This window comes from Saimiri boliviensis, chromosome 1 (genome assembly GCF_048565385.1).
Source record: "Saimiri boliviensis isolate mSaiBol1 chromosome 1, mSaiBol1.pri, whole genome shotgun sequence".
NCBI lineage: Eukaryota > Metazoa > Chordata > Mammalia > Primates > Cebidae > Saimiri > Saimiri boliviensis.
Genome location: NC_133449.1, coordinates 296,531,511 through 296,546,326, shown reverse-complemented (window position 1 = coordinate 296,546,326; position 14,816 = coordinate 296,531,511). Strand labels below are relative to the sequence as shown.

Sequence of the window (14,816 nt, the reverse complement as noted above, 5' to 3'; positions counted from 1 at the left end):
TGACCTTTAGAGGCCATCTAGACGCTTCAGCTAGATAATACCACTGCAGTTCAGGAAAGGTCCCACGTGTACTCATGGCAGACTCGATAGGCCCATGGCATGTGTTTCAAGTGGAAAGGACAAAATTTTTTAATCCACTGTAAAGATATTTCACACTAAATAGTATATTATTCTCTCTTAGGATACTAGTTCAGACTGAAAATTACTTTGTTATACAAATATTAGTAATTAAAAAAACATGTGCCACAAAATATAAGAGCATATTTTTTTCCTATTCCACCCTCTCTTGCCATTTAACTTATACAATTTCATTCTTAGGAAGAAGAAACTGGAAGCTAAGGTGAAGAAACTGCAAGGTAAATGGCACTATCGTGACCTGAAGTTTTTGGTCATTATAGAAGTCACTGGTAACTGTATGAGGAGGTACTTCTTGATCAAGTAGTTGAATCTTTGTGGTTTTTGATGGTATATCCATGGATGACTGCATCAAGGGGTCTATTAGAAGTGTAAATACTACACTCCTCTCAGTTACCAAATGATAACATAAAGATGGAATGTGGCTAATCTGTGAAGTGTTACTGCATTCAGAATAATAGCAGCCCATACTTTTGCTATTAAAAAGCAGTAATTAATGAAAGAATTTAATTTGGAAAGTTAAATCTCATAGGGCTTTCTCATTTTTTCTTAATGAAATAAGTGGCTGGTAGAAAGCATTGCTACTTTTAGTACCAAGAAACTGATATATTTAGATAGTTATAACATACTTAAAGAGAGATGTCTCTGAAATTTTTTAAATTAGGGATTGTCCAGTTTGTACCTGATCCTCCCCCATGCCTTATCCTCTTGTTAGGGGTTTCTAGCCTGCAGTAAGTAGGTACGAGTGCAGAGGGACCAATGTGAGAATCAGAGTCCTCTCATTTCAGCTAATAACCCTTCAGGAATTGGTTGAACTCGATCTTTTATCTGCTTTTTCCTCCCTTCATTGTGTGGTTAGGACACAGACCTAATACCAAGTAGAGACAAAGGGGCTCTGTCCCATCCATGCTGCACAGATCCATCTGGTCTTTCTGTCATTCCAGCCTGGACTGCAGTGGGCATCTTAACCTGTTGTGGGTTTCTGACCAATTGTCTTGCTGGAGTTCTACTTCAGAGATGGTTTATATTCATTTAGAGTGTGAAGTAAGAATTTGAATTTAGTTGCATCAGGGCACATAGAATAATAGTTGCTGAAAATATTTCTAGTCACTGATTATCAAGATTGAGCCACATTTTTTGGACTTAAACTTTATAAATATTTTGGTAACAGTTGTTCCTTTGATTTGATTATTGCACAAACATTGACGGTATAGCAGTAAGAATGATATTGCTATGTTCTTTCTAAGTATTGGTGTGTCTTGTTGGAACGTGGAGATGAGTGTCTACTGTATTTAAACAAATGTTTTTTAAAAACAAATTTAAACTTTTTATTTATTTTATTTTATTTTTTGAAACAGGGTCTCACTCTGTCATTCAGGCTGGACAGGTGGTGTGATCACCCAAGTAGTATGATCTCGGCTCACTGCAACACCTGCCTTCTCTGTTTAAGAGGCTCTCCCACCTCAGCCTCCTGAGCAGCTGGGACTGCAGGCATGTGCTACCAAGCCTGGCTAATCTTTTTGTATTTTTTGGTACAGACAGGCTTTCACCATGTTGGCCAGGTTGGTCTTGAACTCCTGACCTCAAGTGATCTGCCCTCATCAGCTTCCCAAAGCACTGGCATTGCAGGTGTGAGCCACTGTACCTAGCCACATTTTTTATTTAAAAAAAAAAAAAAAAATTCATTTTTTTTTGAGACAAAGTCTCACTGTATCACCCAGACTAGAATGCAGTGGCATGATTTCTGCTCACTGCAACCTCTGCCTCTTGGGTTCAAGTGATTCTCCTGCCTCAGCTTCCAGAGTAGCTGGGACTACATGGCGTGTGCCACCATGCCCAGCTAAGTTTTTAATATTTTTAGTAGAGATGGGGTTTCATCATGTTGACCAGGCTGTTCTTGAACTGCTAACCTCAAGTGATCCGCCTGCCTTGGCCCCCCCAAAGTGTTGGGATTACAGACATGAGTCACTGTGCCTGGCCCACTTCTTTTAATCTTTAAAGACAGTGTTTTGCTGTGTTGGCAAAGTCATAGCTCACTGTAACTCTGCGTTCAAGCGATCCTCCAGCCTCAGCCTGTGGAGTAGATGGGACCATACTTGTGTGCTACCACACCTGGCTAATTTTTAAATTTTTCTGTAGAGATAAGGTTGTGCCGGCTGGTCTTGAACTCCTTGGCTTGAGTGATTCTCCTGCCTTGGCCTCCCAAAGTGCTGATACTACAGATGTGAGCCAGTGTGCCCAGCCAAGGAATTTTTTTTTTTTTTTTTTTTTTTTTTTTTTTGAGACAGGGTCTCACTCTGTCACCCAGGCTAGAGTGGAATGGTGCAGTCATGGCTTACTGCAGCCTCAGTCTCCCAGACATAGGTGATTCTCCCACCTCCGGAGTAGCTGGGAACTACAGGTTTGTGCACTTCGCCGCGCAAGTTTGTTTTAGAGACAGAGTTTCACCATGTTGCCCAGGCTGGGCTTGTGCTCCTGTGCTCACGTGATCTGCTCAGCCTGCCAAAGTGCTGGGCTCACAGTCATGAGCCACTGCAAGGAAATGTTTTTAAAAAAATCTGAAGTGCCAGTGAGACTATATATGTAGCTTTTAGAACAGATTTTCTGTGAAGCAAAAATATTGCCTTTATTTTTCATCTATCAAAAGTATTTTTTCTAGTAAAAAAAATTTATCAGTGTAATAAAGATTGCTGAGTAGAGAAATACCCAGGCTTGTTAGAGGAGTCAGGAGAGGATTGTTACTGAGGTGTTTCATGGGATTTGACTTAGTAATTGTATATGAGCATATTTATGTAAAGTCAGTACTGGTCAGATTCTTAATACTATGTCTGGACCATTTGAGGATTCAGAACCAAAAATCAGAATGAAGGATTTGCTGAAGGTCTAGAGAACTGTGAAAATACCTAAAACTAGATCTTTAATAAAGGTCCTAGGGATTATGTTTAGCTAACTTGTTGAAGAGAATTCCAGGGAGGAATAACCATATCTATAATAAACATTGAGAATATTGCCTCTCCCTTCCTCATAAAGACACTATATTCTGAGATAAAATCGCATTTCTAAAATTTCTAAGACTTTAAGACTTGTGATTGAAATGGGGAGGCAACTCCCTTTTATGCCTTGAATTCTTCCCTAACTAGGGGTTGGGATTGCTGTGCCTTGTTTGGAAAGGATTCTTAAGGCCTGTACTAATTCTTTGTTTTAATACATGACAGTTAAAGAAAAAAGTGTATTGAAGTCAGCTCTGACGATAAAATACTGAAGGAACAATGGCTTTTTACAAAATTTATTTCAGAGTTTTAAGAAATGAGAAAAACTTGTAATAGATTAGATTTTGAGCATTTCATTAACCACAGTAGTAAAGTTAGTAAATGATTTTTCTCTCTCTATTGCTTCTTTGGATTTAAATAAAGAGGCTGCTGTCAAGCAAACTCAGGACTTCAAGCAACTGAGAAATGAAAAGAAAATACTTGAAAAGGAATTTAAGAAGACACAGGTACTAGATGAAAGCAGCACACACACACCTTAACTGTGTGGCCCCAGGGCTCCTGGCCTGTCTCTATGTTGTAACTCATGAAGGAGTCAGGCGTGAGGCCACTGGGCAGGTGCCTCTTAAGTTGCACCTGTTTTACATTTGGTCTAGAATGGCTGCACTTCTTATCCAGCATTAACACTGTTAGTGTTTTGTTTTCACAGGAAAGGCTTGATGAATTTTCTAAACAGAAAAATGAAAAGGGTGAGTAGTCAGTTAATGCTTACATAAATTTCTTTTTGATATGTAGTATTTTATTGACTACTTTTTTCTCATGCTTTTAGAGCTGAGACATATTGGAACACAAATTTCAAGTGATTCATATGGAAGCATAGATAAAAGTGAGTATATTGCAACTTTTGTTTTAATGTTATGTATTACTCTTAGTGATTTGGGAGGCTGTGTTTCACTCTTAAATACAATTGTGAAAGTTCCAGGGCTTAATAGATGTTTCATTTTAGTAGAAGTCATATATTCTTGTGTCTTCCTTAGATCCAAATATAATCAGCTTATTGTCTTATAAAGTAATACAGTGAATAAAAGAGTAAAAAAACAATGTTGTTTGGGGTTGGAAATATAATATCTGCTCTTTTCCATTAATGAATATAGATTTTCTCTCGATTATAATTTATCAAATTAATTTATTCAATTTCCTAAGTACCAAGTATACTAAAAAATGTTAAAGTCAGTCAGGAAAACTGTAAAGTTACAGCCTTATAGTATATTTTCAGAAGAAACAAAAATTTAGAGAAGGCCCACAATTGAAAACAAAAGTGGTGGCCATGGAACAAGGGAATGTCATACAGATGTGGACACACGCTGCCTTACTGGGCGCCACATCCCATAGGTGAGAAGCAGAACTCTAGAAGGTGAGAAATGAGAATTTTTACTTTAACCCTTCCATTTGTTGTGCCTCTTTGTTACTTACTTCTCTTTTTTTTATTTTCACTCTTCCTTTTAAAAAGGGAAATGTGAATTTGATTTTCTGCTCTCACAAGTTTTTTATAGGGATGCATTTAAAATGTTTAGTAAATAATTGTATTTCATCTTACTAATGTGTTTTTTTCTCCAAGTGGAAATAATTAAAAACATTTACATTGTATGCAAGTATATGGTGTCTCTTTGAGAACTCACCTTTACCTTTTTTTCTGTATTTTTTTTTTTTTTAATTCAGAGCACAAGTTCATGTTTTCCTTGGTGTAAGGATTTAACAGTTCCCACCTTTCACTGCTGGGGCATTGATTGTTCACTTCCCACTATCACTAACATAGGATTCTGTATGCTTTTGACTATATTCTTGCTTCTCTTGTGTATAGGAAGTGAGACTTTAAGTAATAGTATTGCTGAGAGAAGTAGAAGACTTGACAACATTTTGCTTTCCCGTTCATTAGTCAGCTGTTGAATGGCATTATCTTCATTTTTGGACTGACAGATTTGTTTTGCTATTAAGCTATTCCCAAGTCTTATTATTCAAAGCAGAATACTTCTGTCCTCTTTCTGTAGTTGCTCTCTTTACCTACATTCTGTTGTATTTTTTCCAAATAATTTATTACTCTCTTAAGTAAAATTGTCTTATGTTTTGTTTCTATCTGCCCTCTTAATCAGGGCAGGGATATTGTCTGTTGTACATTTTACTTTTTCCAAACACATAAGTAAAGTTTTTAGGAATCTGCTAATTATTTAGCTATGGACCTTGATGGGTTTATTCTTAATACTTAAGTGTGTTAACACTAATACTCATGGAAAAGATTTGCAAAGTAGACACCAGAGTATTAGGTTGACTTCAGTTTACAAAAAAAGGCTGAGTGCCACTTTGCCTTTTTTTTTCAAATTCCAACAAAAGTGACCAGAAAAAAACAAATAAAAAAATCCAGCAACAACTCCTGCCTAGTTACAAAGATCACCGTCAGTAGAAGAAATGAGAAAGATGCACAGCAGATAGTATCAATTGGTGATGAAACCCACAATCGCAGAGAAAATAGCAGCTCTCACAAAGTAAGTTTTCATTGCAGAAGTTGTGAGTTTCCCCATATCAGAGGTGGCAGGGAGTGGGAGAAGGAGCAGGACATTAGCATTTTGCTAGGTAATTGATTAAAGGTTGAAAGGAATGCCAACCTTCTGGTTTCAAAAACTGTTTCTGGCCTTTGCTCATAAACTGTGGCCCAGTTTAGTTTTGTAAAGTTTTAGCTGTGACATGCGAGCACCTCATACTGGGTGTTGGTATCAGAAAATTGGGTAATTATGGCCACTTTAAGGGCTGGCTCCTCCTGTTCCCAGAAAATGAGATGTTTATATACTCCATCGAAACCCTCACAACTACATCCACTTTCCAGTGCTTCCCTTGCAAGGCAGAACCCCACAGATTTATGAAATGAGAATCTACATGTATTGCTAAAGGAATAGCACTAAAAATGTAGGCTGAAGAAATATAGTCTACCAAAGATGTTCTGCCTAAACTCTCATCTAAAACTTAGAGAAAAAGAAGTGACAAAAAAAAAAAAAAAGAAAAGAAAAGAAAAGAAAAGAAAAACAATAGATGCAAGAGGACTGAGAGAAGCAGTCTTTAATCATGAATGAGAAGGAAATGCTGAAAGCTGATTTCGTTGCCTTTAGAGAATGTCTGTGAACATGTCCATGGGCTGCTGCTGTGAAATCGAACCTGCTGGAGATCTTGAAAATCAAAGATCCAATTGCGTAAATAAAATAAACCCAGTAGAAAAGCGGAAATACTGGATGAACAAATAAAAGATCAATTAAGTTGATTCTAGAGATTGAAACCTAGGTGGCTGAGAACACGGTACAAATGGACAAACAAAGGTGTTAGAGAAAATAACAAGGTTTGAAGGATAGAACCAGTTGTCTCAATATTGCATCTCTTAGGACTTCTCAGAGGGCAGAACAGAATCATAAGCAGAGAAGGTGTTCGAGACATGACAGAAGGAACTTTCCTGAACAGAAAACAAATGTAGTATTTATGCTTATAGGGGCCACCAGGTGTTGGGCATGATTTTTGTATACAGTCTCCATCTCTGACACTTTCATAGGAAATATATCTAAAATCAAATGAAACAGAAAGACTGAATATTATAGGGATGGATAAACATATTCCAAGCTATACTGACATTAAAGCAGTCATGTAAGTCAAAAAATAATAAATGCTTAGAAATGAGTCTACGTGATTAAAACGGTCATTAAAAGTATAGTTCACTAAGAAGATACTGCTAGTATCTAAGAGTGTGAAAGGATGTCAAGCAACACTCTTGGAAATCTAGGGGAACTGGCCACATCTGTTTTCATCGCGAGAGACTTCAATATGTTTTTAAGAAAGAGTAAAAGCAGACAAAGGATGGAATTGGAATCACAGTTCCAAGATGGATAATTTCTGTACAGCTCTTTGTAAACCATACATCTGAATTTTGTTAAAATACTTTTCAAACATGTATAAAAGTTTACAAGTAGACAATTTAAAAGATTACAATTTAATATGAACTATTAATAAAAATCCCCCTCCCCCTGCAAAAACAAAACTTACAAAACGTACCTGGTAACTAAACCCACATAAACACAAAAACTCCTCTCTTGGGTAACAGAGAAAATAAGAAAATGTTTTGGAAGGAAACAGCAGGGCAATATTTATTAAAATCTTGAGATGTGGCCAATTCCTTGACTATTCAGAGGAATATGTTATGGCTTTAAGTGATACATTGTCACTTTAGAAAGTAAGAAATACAGAAAATGAAGTGTTTAACTGAAGGAAAAAGATTGATGAAGATGCAAACTTAATGAAATAGGAAACACAGCAATTGATTTAGAACAATTAAATCTGATCTTTTTTGCAGTGCTGCTGAAAACAACAACTCCTTGGTAAACTCTTTGGTTAAACAAACAAACAACAAAAAAAATGGAAAATACCCAATAGCACCAGGATTGACAAAACTATAAAACTGCAGTAGAGAAATTTTTTGATACACAAGTTCATATTCAGATGTGAAAATGTAGATGGAATGGTCCATTTTCTAGGAAAACACACTCAAATTGACTCAGAACAGTTACCGCAAACCTGAATAAAAAATAACCAGGAATAAATTTTTAAGAATAGTTAAAGATCTAACACCATAATAAATCCAGATAGTTTATTGGTGGTGAGCTTTGTAAAACCTTCAGTGAAAAACGAATGCCTCTAATATTAATTAGTTTCAGAACTTACTAAGGAATGTTTCTGTCTTATTCTCTTAGGCTAGCAAAATGCTGTACCAAAACCAAATAGCATGTGCACATATTCTTCAGACTCAGGATTCTTGTGTTAGTAATATAGCTGCAAAAACACTATAAACAAAATTTTAAGAAATTAAATCCATGAATAATTTAAAATACAAATTATGCTTGAAGATTTATCTCAGGAATATTACAACCGGGTCAGTGAATGTTGTGATCATCTTAATTCATCACCTGTTTCCAATTTTTAAAAATTGATGAGACGATAGAAAAAAAAATTGTAAATTGGGAAAGGTGAAACATTTAAATTATAGTTATTACTGTCAAAGACAAGGCAAGCATACTTCCTTTTGTTACTTCCATTTTTTTTTTTTTTTTTGTACTGGAGGCCTGAATCAGTGCAACAGAATAAACACAGAAGAGTAGGAGCTGTAAATACAAATAAGGAAAAGTTGAAATTTTCATTATTTCAGATGATACTACTAATGTAGAGAATCCAAAAGACTCAGCTAGAGATGGAATTAGGCGTAATAAGAGCTTGGTAAAGTGCTGGCATATACAATGAACATATACATTGTACCGTTATTAACCTGTTAGAAAATAAATGGAATAAGAACAACTCATTCTTAAGTGGCACCTGAACCAGCAGATTTCTAAGAAAAGACCTGAAAGCAGTATACAGTGTTTCTGAGGAAAACTGAAACATTCTTTAAAAGCATCAAGGAAGACCTGAGCAGATAAACATTATGTTCCTGAATGAGAAGTATAAAGGTGTAAAATTTCCCCAAATGTATTTGTAAATGCACAGTAACACTCAAAATCCCATAGAGATTTTCTATGGAAGAAGACAAGCTGATGGTTTATAGCAGGCGTCCCCAAACTACGGCCCATGGGCCACATGCGGCCCCCTAAGGCCATTGATCCGGCCCCCCACCGCACTTCAGGAAGGGGCACCTCTTTAATTGGTGATCAGTAAGAGGAGCACAGTATGTGGCGGCCCTCCAACGGTCTGAGGGACAGTGAACTGCCCCCCCCCCCTTATAGTTTTCCTATAAACTAGGACACCTGGTTTATAGGAAAGAATATATGTTCAGAACAATACAATTTTTAAAAAGGAAAAAACTGAGCAAGGATTGTGTCTAACAGATATTCAGTAGCCTATCCTGATTAAAGAAGTGTGGTATTGGTACAGAAACTGACAAAGCAATGAAGTAGAAAAGAAATTTCATAAATAAACACTTAAATCGTTAAATATTCATACTTGCCTTGGAGTTTGATAAGGGAAGAGTTTTAAAGGATTAGGGAAAGGTATGCAATTCACTTTAAGGAGGTGTTACCTTCACAATTAAGTATGAAGTTAAGGCTGAAGATTTTTTTTCTGCTTTGTTAGGCATAGAGAGCTCTTATTTTTTGGTGTCAGATTAGCAGTAATGAGTGCTCAATTAGAAAAGACATAGCTTTGGATGATAGCCTCCATAAGAATGGAAAAGTAACTTTTTTTCTTTTTTTTTAAGGTTCCTTGTTTGCTGCTTTGGGTATACGTAATAAGCAGGGATCCTGGTCAGGTCATTTAAGCAAAGGGGATTACAGTGTTTGGAAGCAGGCTTTTGGGTAGGTTATATCACAACGTAGATAAGCTACACAATCACAGAATTTTTGAACTGAAAAATGGACATGGCTCACACACAGTGGCAATCAGAAGTTTGCTTGGCTCAGGAGAGTTGGCATTGCCCAGCCTTTCACACTTGTCTGTGAACTGGCCTCCACAGTTGGCCTGTACCCTTTCTGTGGACTTCATCTTTTGGAGTGATGCAGTCTGCCAGCTTAAGTAAAGCTAATCTCTTACAAAATCTGTAATTCCCTGAGGCATTTTGGTTTTTAAAGATTGGTCTTTTAAGCTTCTCTTGAACTGGATTAAAGGTTTCACTAATTTTAGTATATGCTTAAGGTTAATTTAAAAACTTAAAGGAAACTCTAATAGAACTTTTGAGGTGGCCTGAAAGTTACATAATACCTAAGCTACTTCTAGTTGAATTTTAATTAGTATGGGTTGTCTTTATGCACATGTCACCACATGCTATTCATAGTTATATTTTCATAAATATTTTTTGCTTTAGAAGGTTTTGAAATGTATATTAATGTAAAAAAGCTTTAAAACCATAGTATAATATTCCTAAGGTTACATTTCTGTCATTAGGGCTGCCTTAGTTGCAGCATCCCTTGGCCTTTCCATTTGATTTAGTGGTTCTTAGTTATTTTAGAAATTTACGTCTCTTTGAAAATGTATAAAAATTCCAAAGATTTTACTTTCCTTATAAAAGTATGTGCTTCCCTGCTGGTGTGTGTGATGATCGATTCCTATTCATACGTTCATACACACACATTTTGCTTCCCATCCAGTCTCCCTTCAAGTCCATTGATGGATTATCTGTAATCCTTGAACTCCCCAGGTTAAGTACAGCATGGTCAAGTCTAATGACTTCTCTGATAACCTCTTATAACTGAGGGATGCTTCTTTACTTCTTATAGAAATACATAGAGCCCAGATCCCTTATCAGTTATTAACTGTGTTTCTTTCCCCTTCTCCAAGCACTGTCTGTTGAAAATGTGTGGGCCAAAGATTCATTTGTCCCATGTATACATAAAGGGATAAAAAGGCCTTTAACAGCAAGTACACATGGTCTTTTGAATCCCCTCCCTCTACCACTAAATTTTTTTTTTAGAAGCAAACAAATGTATCTTCAGCCTTCAATTTTTAGCTAAAGTATTGCAGACCTTTTTATCAATAACAGACCCTATTGTGCACAGTAGTTGAGTTTGGGAAAGATGTTTAGGGTACGTAATTTCCTAAGTCCCTAATAAACTTTGATTTCACAGAAGTATTTTTTTGGCTTTGTGTAGGGTGAGCCAAATGACTTGACTTTAATGCTTTACTCTGTTTCACAGGAAAAGTAAAACTGCTTCTGAAGGAACTCTGGCTCTGTGTAAACACCACACACAGACTACCTGGTGAAGGCAGCAGATGTGTCGCAGGTGAGAGAGAAGCTTACAGAAACGGAATGCATATGTGAAAGGAGAGAGGTTTACCATAGGTGTTGCAGCTGTGAAAGAATGAAATAAACTAGAATCAGTACTTTAAATTATACAAAACTCATTTCCCTTCAGTGCGAAATGTATTCAGTAAATGTATTTGTAAATGTATTCAGTAAATGTATTCAGCTTTCATCAGAGAACCTTCAGAAAAACTAGAAGGTCAAGTAGCAGAGGCACACCAGGCAGATGGAGAGGGGAGACTTGAAGGATGCACATTTTTTTCTGAATCATTTTATGAATTTGATCAATACATCAGCACTTTAGCTTCATTTATTTTTAATGTAATTTATCAGTTTCTTTGGTTGAACATCTTGATTCGAAGGTGAATATCATGGAGGCATTCTAGCACATTTGCAGCGATAGTCGATTTAGCTACCCCGAGTGGAGGGGGAGAAGACACTGTCTTGTATAAGATTAAAGTGCTTCTTATTTAGCTTTTTGTCATTTTACTAATTTCTTATGATTAGCTGCTGTAAATTCACAGGTCTTTGAGGTTCTAAATCTATAATGTCCTGCACCTTATTTTCCTCCCATGCTTCTGAAGGCAAAGATCCCTTGGAAAAACATTAAGGAACAAGTTACTGATTCTTACTTAATGGTGGACCCAGAACTTGTTGAGTATACAGACACATATTTGATGGAATTCCTTTAAGCAGGTGCTTCCCTCAGTTTACCTACCAGGTCCCTATTGGTAGAAACCACATGGTGCCCACAGCTCCTAAATTAGTCCCCTTAGTTTTTATCAGTTCATCTGTTTAGCAGAAGTAACCTGGGGATGCTTTTTGGCATTCTCTATCCATCAGCATTCTATTTTAAGCATTTGATTTTATATTGTCAAGCTGTTATTAAAAGAGCTATTCTTCGTTTCATAAACTGATGTTTTTATTTAAAAACATGCTTATGAGGGGTAAATATATTACATTAATTTTTCCAAAGTAGAAGGAAGAACATGGCATCTTTGGAATCTTATTATACCATAAGACGTATTCTTTTGTTTTAATTTTTATCTTCATGTGAGGACGGCTACAAAAACAGTTCTGAGAATCCCAATGGGTCCCTTAGCTGGTTGCATGATTTTTAGCATTTTCAGTTACCAGTGCTCAAAACCAGAACATTGGGTTCAGCCCTATTAACTACACTGTGAATTTCACAGTTTTCCCTGGATATCCTCCTTTCCCTCCAGGATGCAGGCCCAGAACCCATGTTGCTTTTAGTAGTCATCTTGCTTTCTCCTCCTCCAGTTCAAAAATTCGTTTTTTAAATCTCTCATGTATTTTACACTTTGAGAGAGTATTATTTTGTAGAATAATTTTGTAAAAAGTCCATTGTTTGGCTTGTCTGACGTTTTCTCATGTTAGATTGAGGTTGTATACTTAGGTCAAGAACGCCACAGGGGTGATGCTTCTCTTTGTTCAGGGAATTGTTCTGGGGATAGGCGATGCAGATATGTATTATCACTGGCTCTAACCTTGATCACTTGGTTAAGGTGGTATCTGCAGGTTTCTCTATTGTAAAGTTACTCTTTTTTCCTAGTGAATCAACTTGAGAAAGAGTCTTTAACGTTATGGAAATATTCTGTTTTTTTTTCACATTGTCACCTGCTGATTTTAGCATCCAGCAGTGGATCTTGTCTGCTTGCTATAATTACTGCTTTTGTGTTTGCCAAAGAGAAATTTTTTTATTTGTCTCATTCCATTTGCATTTTTTAAGTGGAATTCTTATGTAAGGAAGAGCTGTTCCTTCTCCACAATTTATTATCTTACTTGTTTACATCAGTATAGTCTCATAGATATTTATTTTATTTCATAAATCATAAATCAGTGATATCCTTTTAGCTTTGGTGGGAGCCTCTTTACATTGGCTCCTGCACCCTTCATAAATACTCCATCGTTTTTTGAGTTGTTTACTTCTGGTACCACAAGATGTTTCAGTCTCAACTTGGATTTTCCCTCCCCAGCCCTATAAACAACTGCTTATCCAAGGAGCCCTGGATCCGTTGTAAAACTTATTTTTAAAGCTTGCAAATACAATAAAAGGTTATGGAATCAAATGTTTTTGTTAATAGTACCACTGAAGTTCACTAAAATCAAGACTCTAAAAGGATTAGCTTTTTATAGAAACTTTTCTGTTGCATTATCTTACTGAGTATTCATAGACCTCATCAGTTCTCTCCGAGAGCATTGTACAGTTATGGCCGTATCTGTGCAATGGGTAGGCTTGATACTAGTTGATTTCAAATCACACTATAGACAAAAAGTAGTGTTCTGTATCAACCTGTGGACACAAAGTTGATTCTATGACAAATTGTGCTGGTTGTATGGAAAGATTCATTCAGGGACCCAGTGAGCCAGCAAGGTTCATTTCCATGGCCAAGGATGCCTTTCTAGCTGTGTCATCCATCTACCCACTGGTCATCTCACCTGTCTGTCTCACTTTTACTGCAAGGCTAGCATACTTCTATGATATCTATTGATCTTTTCTAGGATAATGTTTAGAAAGCGATTGGTTGCCTTTTAAAAAACATTTCTGCTTACTTGGACTTAATATTTCAAGCATTTTGAACTGTTATAATAAGGTGGTTTTTTTTTTTTTTTTCAAAGTTTTCTTGATATTGTAAATACCTGACTTTTGTTCCCAACACAGAAAAACCTGCCAAAGCAATCACCAGCTCCAGAGTGCCTGGGGAAGATGGCACGCTACCTCCAGCACAAGGCAGCCCTCTCAGGACCTCAAATGTACAGACATGCCTCACGAAACTGTCTATGGAGATAAAGGAGGACTTTTCATGTCAAAATGTGGAAAAAGAGAGCTCTAGTGGAACAATTGGTAGTTCTGATCATGTTTTTAATGAGAATGGAAATCTTGAGATTTTAGTACAAAGTCATCATGACAGTGGCAGCACTGACTTTGTTGACCATGATCTTTTTTTTGATGAAGATCTTCAAGCTGCAATTGACTTCTTCAAACTTCCCCCTCCTCTTCTGTCTCCAGTGCCCTCGCCCCCTCTGATGTCATCACCACACCTGGATTCCATACCTTCATTTGCACCTGTGAGTTTTGCTCTCTGAATTTGAATTACTAAGTGGGTACATTATCTATCCTAATATGTCATTTATCCTCAAAGGATATTAATGATACCCATGCAAAGATTATTCATTTTAGCCAATTTTATTAGGGGGTAACGTGAGGATTTTAAAAAGCGTGCCACTACCCTTTGGATCAACATATATAGTTTGAATTTTTTCACTTTGTGTTATGGTTGCATTTTAGTTCGTCTTTATTCACAACCAAATTACAAGTTTCCTGTAGGAAGACTGTGTCTTAATTGTTTTTATCTTTTGTATGGAATGACTGAATTAAACACATAGTTGCATATATTTGTATGCATGGAGTTATATAGTGATAGGAAAGTCTGTGTGTATAGCATACATGCCCCTTAATCTAACTTAGCCGAGTTCTCTACCTTTATTTGATGAATTCATCTTTTTGTGTGTTTGCTAAATGGTTTATAGTAGTTTCTTAGGAAGTTAGTCTTTATGAAGCAGATGTATATACTTTTTGTCTTAAGGAGCAGATACATGTTTTGCTCTCAGAATCAATTTCGTCCTTTACGAAAACACCATGTGTGCCTCTTACGTTCCAGGCACCAGGCTAGACACTGGGAGTGCAGAGGTGACAAAAGATGCCATTGCTTCTCAGTGGGGTTCATTGTGTGGAGTTTGGAGCAGTAAGGGAGCAAACAGTTTCATTGCTGTGTAGAACCCTGCAGTGGTGGAAAACACACTGCTTGAGAGGATAAAGAAACGCAGCTCAGTGCTGAATGGAGGCCAGGCTGGGGTGG

General features: G+C 36.7%; 1 protein-coding gene across 1 annotated transcript in view; it reads left to right on the top strand.

The window, feature by feature from the left end:
* Positions 1-14,816, top strand: part of ICE1 (interactor of little elongation complex ELL subunit 1) — a 63,097-nt gene that overhangs the window by 21,769 nt on the left and 26,512 nt on the right. Inside the window, exons 7-12 of the mRNA XM_074387359.1 lie at positions 319-356; positions 3,549-3,631; positions 3,832-3,871; positions 3,952-4,008; positions 10,829-10,915; positions 13,619-14,025. Of these exons, the coding sequence (XP_074243460.1) occupies positions 319-356; positions 3,549-3,631; positions 3,832-3,871; positions 3,952-4,008; positions 10,829-10,915; positions 13,619-14,025 (712 nt within the window). The remainder of the gene's footprint in view (positions 1-318; positions 357-3,548; positions 3,632-3,831; positions 3,872-3,951; positions 4,009-10,828; positions 10,916-13,618; positions 14,026-14,816) is intronic.